Source organism: Cucumis sativus, chromosome 2 (genome assembly GCF_000004075.3).
Source record: "Cucumis sativus cultivar 9930 chromosome 2, Cucumber_9930_V3, whole genome shotgun sequence".
Taxonomy (NCBI): Eukaryota; Viridiplantae; Streptophyta; class Magnoliopsida; order Cucurbitales; family Cucurbitaceae; genus Cucumis; species Cucumis sativus.
Genome location: NC_026656.2, coordinates 23,939,163 through 23,953,291, shown reverse-complemented (window position 1 = coordinate 23,953,291; position 14,129 = coordinate 23,939,163). Strand labels below are relative to the sequence as shown.

The 14,129-nt window shown below is 33.8% G+C and overlaps 2 protein-coding genes across 13 annotated transcripts; one reads left to right on the top strand and one right to left on the bottom strand.

Annotated features, from left to right (window-relative positions):
• The first annotated feature begins 382 nt into the window (after positions 1-382).
• LOC101208754 (zinc finger-containing ubiquitin peptidase 1) lies at positions 383-8,932 on the top strand. 12 transcript variants are annotated; one of them, XR_004214447.1, is made up of 11 exons: positions 386-601; positions 915-1,021; positions 1,173-1,284; positions 1,404-2,293; positions 2,767-2,878; positions 3,598-3,693; positions 3,774-3,932; positions 4,324-4,433; positions 6,867-7,929; positions 8,066-8,193; positions 8,350-8,932. XR_004214447.1 is itself a non-coding variant. In XM_004151811.3 (7 exons), the coding sequence occupies exons 2-7, from the start codon at positions 963-965 to the stop codon at positions 3,855-3,857; spliced, it is 1,353 nt and encodes a 450-aa protein (XP_004151859.1). In that variant the 5' UTR covers positions 386-601; positions 915-962; the 3' UTR covers positions 3,858-3,989. The 12 variants fall into 12 exon arrangements, 2 of the variants coding, with proteins under 2 accessions (XP_031736744.1, XP_004151859.1); XR_004214444.1 differs by having other exon boundaries at positions 8,346-8,932; XR_004214449.1 differs by lacking the exons at positions 8,066-8,193; positions 8,350-8,932 and having other exon boundaries at positions 6,867-7,189; positions 7,312-8,037.
• On the bottom strand, positions 4,035-13,096 carry LOC101223228 (ABC transporter B family member 19-like). Its single transcript, XM_031881210.1, has 10 exons — positions 12,845-13,096; positions 8,949-9,003; positions 8,675-8,850; positions 8,333-8,533; positions 7,548-7,807; positions 7,048-7,361; positions 6,739-6,962; positions 6,157-6,500; positions 5,747-6,074; positions 4,035-5,550 (listed from the first exon to the last, which is right to left on the bottom strand). Exons 1-10 carry the CDS (start codon positions 13,094-13,096, stop codon positions 4,063-4,065), a joined length of 3,642 nt encoding a protein of 1,213 aa, XP_031737070.1. The 3' UTR covers positions 4,035-4,062.
• Positions 13,097-14,129: the final 1,033 nt, after the last annotated feature.

Here is a 14,129-nt window from a genome sequence, read left to right as displayed (position 1 = left end):
ATGTATATATATTTGCATCTTAAATGTATAAATCAAATATAATTTTTAATTGTTTCAAGTTGATTTATGGTTGTTTTAGAGATGTATAAATCAGGAAGTTATTGTTATTATTATTTTATCTCACAAACATCTCGCATGTTCATAAATTCAAATGTGTTAATCTGAAATGAATTGATTTATGTAACTTTTAACATTTGAATTTCATTTCATTTCAGATTAAACATTTGAATTTAAAAACCTGCGAGATGAACGACACCGGAGTAAAGCTATGAAGTAAAATTAAATAAGGGTACTTTCGTCATTTCACCCCAAATTTGTCCTAAATCTCAACTTTTTAACCATCAATCCTAAAACTCTTTTTCTATCCTATTTTTGGCATATTTTTGATAATTTCCCCGACAAGCTTCAACCTAGACAAAGATCGAGAAAATTTCAAAAGAAGGGAAAAATTGTCTTCTTCCTTTGTATATTGTTTGATGGCTCTATAGGTGTGACCCACTTACTCAATCTGTGTCTTCGTACTTTTCCACCCACAGATTCTGCAGTTGTTCGACCTTGGTGATGCTCAAGAGGAGGCTTCAGAAAGAATAGTTGTTATTAGGTACTTCTTTAATTGTTTATGTTTGCTTGACCTGACCTGTTGAATTTAGTTTTGGATACCCTGTTCATTGACTCTATTTTGATGCCATCTTCATGTGTATTCGAGTTAGTTAATTATGTAATGTTATTCGAGCTTGGTTATAAAGTATTTTTTTAATATTACCCATTGTGATTGGATCAGTTGATGAAATGTCTATTAGATGATTTTGGGTTTGTAGTCTGTATTCTGATGATGTTGTGCTGCTAAATTTTTTTCTAAATTATCTTAGTTATTAGATTTAGTAGGACATAATCTTGGTAATGTTTCCACTCAGTTTAGTGTTGAAATTTGGAGACGGCACAGATTGTATTCCTAAGATTCAATGAGTTCATCGAGTTGCCCCTTCTGTGACCAAGTTGTTCCATCAGACGAACTTCAGCGGTACCATTTCTTGCCGCTTCATTTGCAATACCAATCAATTCCTTTATTCTTTGATTATGTAAACCAAATATTTAGAGTCTTGACTCCAAAGCTTTTGTAGATATGGTTTACCGAACGACTGAGGAAGGTCTTTATGTTATTGCCGTTACAGGCATGCCAATGGTCACTTTGAGGATGAAGAGAATGACAATAAACAACGCCAACTTGCGATGGACTTTGAGTTGGCCCAACAAATGGCTTTTTCCTCTACTTCTTATGACAATGTAAGCAAGTTGTTCCATCTTTTCAATCCCAAAGCCTTGATTCTAGGTCGATTCTTCTTTATACATTCCTTACGGGCTTCAATATTAGTAATTTGGTCCTATATGACTTTTGTTTGTAGGATAATGATAACGGGGACATGCCACAAGAGATTAAGTGTGAGGGATCTTTGAGTAGCAACAAGTTAAGTTGTGAGAGCGGCACTTCGGTGATGGGGGAGTTGAATGTTAATGAAAAGGTATCATGCTTGATTGGTTCACAGAATAGGGGTGCCTTTTATAAGGTGGAAGGTGGTCTGATGTCTTTATTAAAAAATTGCTTAGAATTAGAATCTCATGACTCGACTAGTATTTTGTCAGGGTATGTTGATCATTATCAGAGTATTGAGTTTGAGGATTTTGGGTGGGGCTGTGGATGGCGGAACATTCAAATGCTATGCTCTCATTTGCTAATGCAAAGACCAGAAACAAGAAACATTTTATTTGGTGGGTCAGGAGTTGTTCCAGATATTCCATCACTTCAGAGATGGCTTGAGGTTGCTTGGGAAAGAGGATTTGATGTACATGGGGCAGAACATTTTAACTACAAAATTTATGGCAAAAAAAATTGGATTGGAACCACTGAATGTGCTGCTCTTTTGCGTTCCTTTGGGCTTCAGGCAAGGATAATTGATTTTGGTCCTAAAGAGTGTGAGGAACTTTATCTCTCAGTCCCTGGTTCAAGTAGTGGGGCACAAATGGAAAACCTAATTGATGCAAATAAGAGAAAGACAATTAAGGTTTGTGGGCCCATGGATAGGTATCTTGTCCGTACAAATGATAGTGATCCACAAACTGGTTCTAGTGGGCATGAAAATTCCGTATATTTTAAAATCTCTCAAAATGTCACGAAAAATAAGTCCCCTAAAAAAGCCAAGGGTCATCAAGTTCTAGTTGATTGGGTTTGGAATTACTTCTCTGATGGAAGGATATGCACGTATGATCACCAACGCGTAAATATTAGTGAAAAAACGTACGTCTTTAATTGACATTTAATCTATTTTTTTTCTCTGTTTATTCTAACATCAATTTTTAGATGTATTATGTGTTTGGCATCAGGATAATTATACATTGTTTTGCTTTAGAGAAATCTTGGGCGGTCTCTTAGGAGTTAGGACATCATCATCTCAATGCTTTTGGTTGGGGTCTTGTTTCTAAGTAATTTTGTAGTTATTCTATTTTAACCCATTGGAGAATTTTTCTTTCTAATCTTCTTTGATTTCTTTTGGTGGATTCGTTTGTACCATCCCTTTCATTCTTTGGATATTAATGACATATGGCACTTTGTATGTCTTTTCGTGTTAAAAAAGTTATAATGTGGAAGGTATCACAACCGGTTTCAATTTTCAAATGGTCCCATTGCTTTTATCGTCAAAGTTTTTAATCTTTGATACAAGAAAGAATGTGCCATCATTATCATTAACTTCATAAGATCTTTTCAAGCAGGCCATTGTTCTTTCAGCATGATGGACATTCTAGGACTATTGTGGGGATTCAAGTTAAACAGAAGTGTAACGGAATGCAGCAATATAATCTCCTGATTTTGGACCCAGCTCATGTAGTTTTCTTCCCCTGCAATTTTAGTTGTCAGCCTTATATTTTCAGCTGTTATGTTTTTCTGTTACCCAATTTTGAACTGAGAAAAAGAAGAATATTCTTTTGTTGCTTCAATATTATCAATTCGTTAATCATCATAAAGTTCCGCTATCTTCAAAATACTCTTAATTGTGTAATTGCTATATTTAATTGGCATACATTTTTCTCAATGTGTCTGTGCTTCCTTCCCAACCCTTAGTAGCCGTTGGTTTGTGTTAGTATATATGTGAGTGATCTTTGCATTGTTAGAATTTTCTTGTATTTTGTGTGTATTCTGTGGCTATTACATTACAGCAAGGAAGATCCTACCATCTCATGACGGTGGAAACGCTTGTGCTATTTTGTGTTAGTGTGATATATTGGAAGTGGAGCTGTTACAGTTTATTCATCTTGGAATTTGCTTAAATATCACTATACTTGTTGACTAGATGGTTTTAGCATGTGCATGCCATGTGCGTCTTGATGCTATTATTGTTTCTCGTAGTTTTATATGGATACTTTTAAGTTCTTTAAACTAGTTTTGTAAATAGAAGTTTTGGTTTCTTGTGCATAAATATATTTATTTAAGAAAAGACTCTTCTTCCAAGAAGGTGGAGTTGGCAATTTAAGTTGATTAATTATTGTTGAAATTGTTTTCTTTTTTACATGTTGCATTCTTATGATCTTATGCGTAATATGCAGAATACTAGAGGCCTTGAAAGGGCCCTCAGAGAAAATATTGGATGGCAGCAACTAATAAAAAGAGGAATTCATACGCTAAATAAGCCACAATACCAGGTTTCTCTTTACTATAAACTTATAAGTTAAAATTTCTGGTTATTGAATAGAGACTGTTTACTTAATATATCTTTTTCCAGCTGTGTTATATTGATTCTGGAATTGCTGCTGGGGTTGATGTGGAATTACTCAAGACAATCGATAGCATCTTTCTGGAGATTTAAGTGAACGTATTGTAGCTTTTTGTTCCCTAAGGCACAAGTCATTGAGGTGTATTTAAACTACAAAATCTTTCATTTGTAAGAATTCACAATCAAATCATTCACCTGATAATAGAAATCAAGTTCTTCAACAAATTAGTTATTATAGTTGTCTTCTATTCTATATAAGCATATTAGACATATATTCTACCTGCAATGATTTAAAATATTAAACATCAGCAAGACTCTGTATCCTGAAGAGTTTTGAGTACACTCCATCAGGAGCTGTCAATAGGGTGCTATGTGAACCTATCTCCACAATTTCACCTCTATCCATGACTACAATAACATCTGAGTTTGTCACTGTAGAGAGCCGATGGGCAACTGTAATCTGGGTAGTTCTGAAGCCATTATTCCCATTTATTGACTCTAAAGCACTAACTAAAGTTCTTTCCGATTCAACATCTAATGCACTCGTTGGTTCATCTAGGAGCAAAATTGTTGGCTTTTTCAGAAGAGTTCTAGCAATGGCTATTCTTTGCTTTTGTCCTCCAGACAGTTGGCAACCTCTTTCTCCAACAAGTGTATCGTATCCATCAGGTAAATTACTGACAAATTCATGTACTTTAGCATCTCTTGAAACCTTTAAAAGTTCAGTTTCAGAAACGTGCTCGATCCCATAGCAAATATTATATCTGATCGAGGAGCTAAATAGAACAGGCTCTTGTCGCACAAACCCTATATGTGTCCTCAGTATTCTCAGATTGTATTCTTTTATATCCTTCCCATCAATAAGGATATTACCTTCTTCAGGATCATAGAACCTGAGCAGAAGTGCCAAAACGGAAGACTTGCCTGCTCCACTTGGTCCAATAAGAGCCACCCTTGATCCTGCTTTGATTTCTAAGCTAAAGTTGGTAAGGACAATGACTTCTGGTCTTGTTGGATAGTTAAACTTTACTCTTTGAAACTCAATTCTTCCTTCAAATTTCTCTATTTTTTGACCTCTTGGAATTTCTGACTCAATAAGAGTTTTCCGGTCAAGTGTGTGGAATGCTGGAGTTAGTACGCCAATGGCTGAGATGACAGTTGGAATTAATGTCCACAGTTCAGTGATTGAGGGTACTGTGAGAGAGAAAATCTGGTATGATCTTATGCCATCTTCGAAGGATGCTTGTCTTTTGTGAACCAAAATTGTTGTGTACCACAAAGCAATTGCATGGGCAATGTTCCATAAGCAAAGTGCGATACCATTAATGATTCCATACTTGATACTCTCTCTCTTACTTTTTCTCTTTGGTTCTTCTAATGACATTCTCGCTCTCTTCATTATTTCTTCTTCTTGGCAAAAAGATGCAATAGTTCTTATGTTGGTTGCTGAATCGGAGACTAGTGAAACTAGTTCGTGATGAGCAACAGCAGAATCTCTTGAAAATCCTTTGGCAGACTTGGCTTGTATTAGGCCACCAATGAAGTGGAAAGGCATAACAGCCCAAGCAACGAGAGCCATTCTCCAATTCACAATCAAGCTGACGGTGGTGGCAATTAGAATGGAGGAGATGCACTGTACAATGACAGACATCCGATCAGCTATTATGGTTTTTATCATGGAGGTGGTGTTCATTATTTGTGATGTAAGTGAACCAACATTGTTTTCAGATCTGTCAAACCATGCTACTTCATTGCGTAGTACAGCTGAAATAATCCATTGGAAGAACTGAATTAGTCTAGTTAACGTTAGAAGCTACTTTTGACTCCATAGCATGCTCTTAAAATTTTTATATAAACACAGAAAAGTGTTCTTAAATTATACCTGAATAGAGAGCTTCTCTGAGGTTTTTCATTGATTTTTCTCCCACTATTCCGAAGAAATAATGTTGTATGGTGTGCATGAAAAATGATAGTAATCCCACCATAGAGAAGATGAGGGAGTATAATCCAACTCTGTGCTTTGCATTTGTGTGATAGTAGGCTACCCCTATTGTTATGATAAAAAATCCAAAGATGGGTTTAGAGATGCCAGACACAGCTGCTGCAAAAGATCCAAAGATAGTCTTCATTATCTCTATATTACTCAAGCCAAACCAAATTCTGAAGAATATTTCTTTTGATCCCTCTTTCTCTTCTGCTCTCAAAGAATCTATTTTAGAATTTTTGGGTTCAAGTTTCTCGTCCTTATCAAGGTCGCAAGATGAAGATTGTTGATGGGCACTTCCTTGTTCTGACAATGAGTTTGAATTGCTGTCCATCAACAAACAATTCAAACCAGTTAGTCATGTTTTCTTTTGAAAAAAATGCAGTTTATTTAGTATGAAGAACAAACCTTGAATCTTTAATTGGTCTGATATTATGCATGCTGAATAAGTTGCCGTAGAATATACTTTTTTCTAGCAAGCTTTGGTGTGTTCCTGTTTCTAAAACTCTTCCATTTTCTATTATGGCAATCACATCTGCACCAATAATAGTTGACATTCTGTGGGCAATTAGGATGACTGTCCTCCCAACTATAGCCTTTTCAAGAGCGTCTTGAACCAGCCTCTCAGATTCTGAATCTAAAGCACTTGTGGCTTCATCCAGTAAGAGAATTCGTGGATTCTTGAGAATGGCTCTTGCTATTGCTATTCTTTGCTTTTGACCTCCTGACAATTGAGTTCCCCCTTCTCCAACCTGAAATTTTCACCCCCGTATTTTTTATTTTTTTAAATTAGACATCACTAACATGTTGATAATGATTTTGTTTTGTTTTGTTTTGTTTCTTGTGCAAACTTAAGATAAATACGTGTTTCATTCTTTTATGGTAGAATCCTTAGTCACCTTGAATTATTAAAATCAGGTGAAATTTTGAATTCTGGCAGGAAATGACATTGTCAGGTAAGGAAATTTTTTTTGGCTCTTCTAGCTTTACCTCTGTTAAGTACTGGTTTGGAAGGTTAGATATAAAAGAGTGTGCATTTGCCATTACTGCTGCATTTTCTATTTGTTGATCATTTGCATCTCGTTTACCCATTTTGATATTATCCTTGATGGTTCCAGCAAAGAGTGCAGGTTCCTGGGAAACTATTCCAATGTTTTCCCTGACGAATTTCAGGTTCAGATCCTTGATGTTCTGATGATCTATGAAAATATCTCCTGAAGAAAAATTGTTTTAAGATTGACATGACTATGAACAATAAGAGAAAGGGGATGAAAAGGAAAAGGGCTGGTGGTGGCATACCCTGAAGAGGGTCATAGAATCTAGTGATAAGGGAGATGACTGTACTTTTTCCACACCCGCTGCTACCAACTAAGGCATTAGACTGCCCTGCAGGAATGGACAAAGTGAAGTCTTGAAGGATGAGTTTATGAGGACGAGACGGGTAAGCAAAGTGGACTTTTTGAATGTTAATGTGGCCTTCAATATCCTCCAACGTCTTCTCTTTTGAACCATCGATTGACGAGGGCTTCCTTTGAATCACTTGGAAAACTTCCTTCCCTGCAGCCTTTGCCTGGTTGAATATTTGCATGTCTGGTGCAGCGTAAGTCAGTGAGCTGCAACTCACCAAAAAAGAAAAAGGAGAGTATTCCTCATTTTAACATTTTTAGAACTCAAGGAAACGATTCTACAACCGATATAATGGATCATGTTCAAGTAAGATTGTTCTCATTTTAACATTCTACATCTTTGGCTCATTTTGGATTACACATTTTGATATGCTGATATAGTTTTTTACTTACATTGCTCCAAAGAGAATGCTCATAACAGCAGCTATGATGTCCCCTCCATTGGCTCTTCCTGCAGTTACAACAACGGCTCCAATCCATACAATGAGACTCCAACAACAGAAAGTCACGGTTTGAAACATTCCTATGCCCACTCCCTTAACCAATGCTTCTTGCTTGCTCATCACAATCATTTTCTCGCATTGTTCTGCAAATGCCTTTATGCTGCTTCTCTCTCCCACAAATGCATACACTGCTCTGATTTGAGATATTGACTGTCCCATACATATTAGTTAACATTTTTGTTCTATACATATCAAAAAACAAGTTTGCAAACAGGTTCTTCCGATTGACTATGATAAGTGTTGGCTGTCCCTACATAGTTTCTAAACTATAGGTATGTCTTCATATTCTGAATTTGAAGTTGTATTATTTATACTTCTGAAGTACTAATAATATCACGTATGGAAATTGATATATTGCCTGAAAAGACGGGCTTGATGCATTTGTATGATTTATTATTTTTATTGCAGCTTTTCATATGTTACCTCATGTTATAAAATCAAATCAATTAGTGTTTTGGGACAATGAGTGAAATTCTAGAGTTAAGGGAGAGACAAGCAGCACAAAGACAGTAGGACTCACAAGCTCTTTGGGCCAAGTAAGTAGAGGAGTTCACAACTCTACTCTCTTAGCTTTGACTGTTGAGCCGAATACTCTTTTTAAAGACAACAAACTAAGTAGAAATATCAAAGTTTTTACTATTTTTCCATATATACTAATTGAGAGGGGATGTTTGCCTGTTGGATCAAGGAAGTAGCTTCAGATTGGTAACCAATTTTGATAGAGGAAATGAGAGTCATCCTCTTAGTATAAGCAGCCCCAATTGCCATAACCAATGGAGCTACCAAGAGAGTGAGCAATGACACTTCCCAACAGCTTATGATAGCAATCACAACTCCACTAATGAAAGTCGCCACGCTTGCTAAAAAATGCCCCAACTGCATCCATGCAATATTAGAGAAGAGATTAAAGAAGAAAGAGAAACTATTTCTTTTTTATTTTGTGCATTCTCTAATATCATATAAATCGTTATTAAATCCAAAAAAATTGAGCAGATGAATCGTGATAATTGGCTTTACCTTCTCTCCAATGGCATCTTGTATAATGGTCATGTGGGCACTGATTCCAGTAATTATTTTGGCAGTGGTGAGATCTGTGTCAAAAGCACCAATTTCTTGACTAAGCACTGATTGCAAGAATGCAAGTCGTAGACGAGCTGCCTGTCTCTCACTTGTGTACATCCAACACCCAATTTCTATTAATTACAAAAGAGAAATATAAGCATACATACTATACAGTTTCATATGTGAAGTAATATTATTCAAAAGTTTGAGGAAGTAAGGGAGATTTTACCAAGTATTCCTGCTGGGAAAGTGGCTATGGCCATGTACCACACAAATGGAATCACCTGCCAAAAATTTAATAAACTAAATAAATCCATATTTAGTACTCACAATTAGAAATGACCAAGATTTGAGTTTCTTTTGGTACAAATCAAGAGAAGGCTGGGTTTTGATTGAGCTACTTACTCAAAACTCAAAAAAAAGGTTTTGAAGTATCATTTGAACAAATAAAATTCTCTTCAATTAACATAATTTGGAGCTCAAAAATAAAGTTTAAATAGATATATAATTTTTTTAGAAGACGCAAGCGTTTGGACAAGATTTACAAATCATACAAAAAGGTTTATCGAGAAGTGTTGGAAAGATAAGAAGAATAATATTTGAACGCTTCTCTCTAAAACTATGATATACGTTCAATAGAAAATTCAGAGTTACTTGTGTTGCTAATTGCGTTCCATGACACTTTTTAGGATAATAATTAAGGTTCCGTTTGGTAACATTTTCGTTTCCTGTTTTTTGTTTATGTTTTCATTTTTTAAGAAACGAAAGTGTTTGGTAACGTTATCTGTTTCTCGTTCTAAAAAAATAGAAACGTTTATCATTTTATTATTAGAAAAAAATTGTTTCTCAATTATTTCTATTGGTTTCTTTTTCCTTTTTCTCCATTCGTTTTTATTTATTTTCTTTTTCTTTTTCTCAATTCTTTTATTGGTTTCCTTTTCATGTGTTTCAATACTTTTTCTTTTTCTGTTTTCCTCTCGTAAATTTCTTTTTCTTTTTCTTCCTCTAATTTCCATCTTCTTTACCAAATAACCACTCTCCATATGGTTTCCTTTTTCTTCCTCTTATCTTCATCGTTTTTTCCAAATAACCATCATCTTCATCTTCCTTTTATTGTCTTCCTCTTCGCCTCACATAATCTTCCTCTACACGACGTCTTCCTCTTCACTGGATTTGAGCTTTCCTCTTCCTCTTTGCGTTAATTGTGTTTTCACGGTTCGTTTTCATCAAATTTGTGGATTTTTGCTAGATTTGTGTTTTAGCCGTGAGTTTTTGTCTCCCTCTTTGCCGTGGGTTTCGATCCTCTGATCCCAATTTTCATCTCGTTCTCAATGAGATTACAGGAAGACCTTCCTATCTAGGTTTGATGATTTTATTTTTTATGTTTAATGGATGGCATATATTCTTGTTTGATGTTTAATTGAATTAAATGTGAAAAAATAAAAAATTATGTTTTTCCTTTTGGCAAGGTAACATAATAATATTTTGGAAAAAATACCTTATTAGACCTCGAGTTTTCATCCTTAGATGCATTTGGTCCTTGAGTTTTAAAAATAAACTTTTTTAGTCCCTACGTTTTGAAAGAATAATTTTATTAGGTCCCTCAACACTAGTACAATCACACACTTGACTTAAAAATTGTCCACATGGCTGCTGATTGGACTTAAAAACTTGTCAGTGAGTTTTTGTTTTTAAACTAAATCAAATTTAATAAAATAAAACCAATTATTAAAACCACAAAAACACTTCCGTTAACCTCTTCTTAACTGCGAGACAGTTTAGCCAACATTGGAGAAACTCATCGGCCATGGCTGCTTGATATGTGTCTCCAGCCCCCAGGGTGATTTTTTCCTTCATCGGCCTGGTTGATATTTGTTTCTCAATCCTTCATCGGGTGTGGGTGTTCTCAACCATCACACTAGGTATTCATTCCTTCATCACATGACTGCTTTTTTTTAAAGTGCATGAAATTGACAATGGAGGAGAGCTATTTCTTCATTGATTATTTTATTTACCGGCTTTCATTCATAGTTTCTCTCGAGTGATTTATTTTTTCACTTCATCAAGGCATGAGTTAATGTCTCTATAGCTCTGCAATTTAGGTTCAAACTTTCTCGCTTTAATTTTAGTTTTAAAAAACGTTTATGTTTAGTATTCTAAAGATATTGTTAGATTATTCAATTGAGTCGTGTCCTTCCTAGATGTTTCATACCAAAGCGTGATTGAAGGAGAAGTTGATTCGGTTTATACGGGTCAAAGAATCTCTTAAATAATCCACATAATTCTCTAGAGTTTAAGGATGAGACTGATATTAACCATATACAATTAAAAGATACTGTAAAAGATTATTGACTTGGGCAGTTTTACAACTTAATGGGTGTAAATGGAGACTGCATGCAAGCATCGTGGATGCAAATAATACATTCCAAATTAAGTCGTTGATTAATGAACACACATGTCCTAGGGTGTTTCATAATAGAAATATGAGCTCATCTTGATTGGCCAAGACTTAGTTCCATATTAGAAACCAACTTAATTGGAGTCTGACTCAATTCATTGAAACAGTGAAAAACGACTGTTCCTACTTCGTGCTATTCAAAGCATCTATTACATAAAAAAAAAAACTCAAGGAGTTTGTATACGAGTCTTACCACAAGAAGACATTAATGAACATTTACTCCTACTTCGTTAAATCAATCAATGGTACACAAGTGGCCAAGAACCACATTGGAACCTTTGTTACCACCTAAAATTCGAAGGCCTTCTGATAGGAAAAAAAACCTTTGTTACCTTTTTTTTTTTTATTCTGTATCTTCAATGCTTAAAATTTAGTTTAATACTTTACTTCTTCATTTCTCTTTCTAAAATAGAATCAATATCACAACATACATACCTTTCAATATGAATAACTTATATTATTGTTTAGGTGAAGTCTATTATATACCATATTTTGATTACGTGTAGTTGATGTTGATTATAATAAAACAACCACAAAATTATGTTTTCTAACTTTTTTTTTTTAATTCAAAAACATGTGTGGTTGGGATGGTGTGTTTCGTCCTTAAGTTCTAAGAGTAGATCTTTTTAATCTCTAGATTTATGAGAATAGATTCATTTGATTCTGAGTTTTCAAAATGTACATTTTTAGTCACAAGATTTTAAAAATAGATTTAAAAGACTCTTTAAATAACTTTATACTTTTATTTCAAATAATTATATGACATTTTAAATTAGAAAAATAACTTCTAAAAATCATATCCTCTTTAAAACTATTTTTAAAAATTTTAAATACCATATAATTATTTTTGAAAAATCAAACATAAAATGCTTTCTGAATCTTATAAATCTATTTTTTAAACTCGGTGACTAAAGTGGTACATTTTGAAAACTCGAGGACCAAATAGGTCTATTATTATAAACTTGGGGACTAAAAATGTTTATTTTTAAAACTCATGGACCAAAAGCACATATTCATCAAAATTTGAATACTAAAAAGACAATTAAAAAAACTTTGTAGTCACGTGATGGATTTCTAACATTGATAACCAAACTAGTGGTAGACTCTATTACTAATAAACTTCTACAATCAGTAGCAAAATTTATCAATAATAGATTTTAACCATATTTAAATTTTACAATGTCTGCAATTATTTTTGCATCATGCTATATCTATTAATGGTTTGAATTTAATAATTCCTCTATTTACAACTAGCTAGTAAAGGAAAAGAAAAAAAGAAAAAAGACCTTTTGTACTCTTAAAATTTGAGTATAGTTACTATTAATTATTGATCTCTAGGTACCAAAAATAGTACAAGTTTTCATTAATGGCTCTTTGTGCCATTTGATAGATGGAAGTTGGTTCCTATGTCAGAGTGAAAATTCTGTTATATTATTTGTACGTAAAGTATTTCATGAAGAAACCAAACTCACATATCCATTCTACATAATTTTTATAACAAATAACAAAGTTATCATTTCAAGCAACAAATTTTGCATTCACTTAGTTAAAATTACAACACTTATATAATATTCCAAAACTATATGTTGTAAAAAAAACAATATCATGAAGTAAAAACAATAAATAAATAAATAAAAAGTAGGCACAAATAGAATTAATAAATATACCTCATAGAGTGCATCAACCATTGCATCAATATCATCAATATTATTTCCAAATGCATCAAGTGCTTTGCCAAGCAAAAGATACCCAATTGGCTGAGCCATGCCATGAATGACAGAACCAAAAGTCCCTAAACCCATTAAAACCCAATCCAAAGCATCAGCATAAACAAGCAGCTTGTGAAATGGAAAAGCTGGGCCATCAGTGGAGGAGGAGCCAAGATGATGATCTTCTTGGCTTTTCTCTTCATGAATCATCTTTTTTAATTTGCATGCAAAACCAAAGTCCAACATTATATTTATATATATGTACAGATCCATAATAGCTGAAGTGAATCAAAAGAATCTTCTCGGTATATGCTGTTTCCTAATGAAATATTAAACTATAAGACGAGTAGAAATGTACTGAATTTAAGTGGCCTTTCTTCTTGATTTTATCTACATGTTGTTTTGTGATTATATAAGGTGCTTAGTTTTAAATGTGGAAAAAAGTAGATGAATATAATCATCAAGGGTTTTGGTCCATGTACTTTGGACTTAATTTTCATCGAAATAATAATGTTTAGACACAATATAAATATCTGTTTCAAAATTCATATAAAAGGTTAATCTATATATGCTTATAAATAAGGAGGCTGTATGGGAGAATCTTTGTTTTCCTGTTTCTTGCCACCTTTTTAATAAATAACTAATCTTGGTGCATCTATTATATTCGATCCACACATAAAAAAGGCTATTAGTCAAGTTTAGAAGTGCATTGATAACCTCAAATGGATGACTATTTGAGTTAAGTTATCTGTTGAGAGAGTAATTTGTGCTAAGGGACACCACTGATGTATATTTATGTAGTCGTTACACACAACAAATGGTTGCATTCATTCATGTATTTTGAAAAGGCTAACAACATGGACTGCCTCTAAGACTCATTGAAAGGACAATAAATAAAAAAAATTAAACGAGTCCGTTTAAAAATAGACGGTATAAAATAAAATCGAGAATTATAAACTATATGATATTCTAAAGAAAGCTTGAAAATTCCACTGCTGTGAAGCTTTGAATGGTTATTAATTGTAGAGCGAGTCAAGATCCGTATGGGTACACATAACTTGAAGACAAGTGAAAAACAATTTTAAATAATGGAGAAAAGAGCAACGTCGTATTTTCTTTTATCTTTTGTGTTTGGTTTTGAGCACTGTCTTCGTTAGCATTATCTTTGCTGTGTATATCAGATTGGTTAAATTATGAGTACTGTATGAGAGATTGTGATGTACATTTATTATATTAAAGGAAA

Bases quoted from the DNA above. Each gene is read 5' to 3' on its own strand.
- LOC101223228 (XM_031881210.1), bottom strand. From the start codon at position 13,096: ATGATTCATGAAGAGAAAAGCCAAGAAGATCATCATCTTGGCTCCTCC. The intron at 8,534-8,674 runs GTAAAGCCAATT...GCATGGATGCAG, and splicing joins AAGATGCCATTGGAGAGAAG to TTGGGGCATTTTTTAGCAAG. The intron at 6,501-6,738 runs GTAAAGCTAGAA...TGAAAATTTCAG, and splicing joins CAAACCAGTACTTAACAGAG to GTTGGAGAAGGGGGAACTCA.
- LOC101208754 (XM_004151811.3), top strand. From the start codon at position 963: ATGAGTTCATCGAGTTGCCCCTTCTGTGACCAAGTTGTTCCATCAGAC. The intron at 1,022-1,172 runs GTACCATTTCTT...TTGCCGTTACAG, and splicing joins CCATCAGACGAACTTCAGCG to GCATGCCAATGGTCACTTTG. The intron at 3,694-3,773 runs GTTTCTCTTTAC...ATCTTTTTCCAG, and splicing joins TAAATAAGCCACAATACCAG to CTGTGTTATATTGATTCTGG.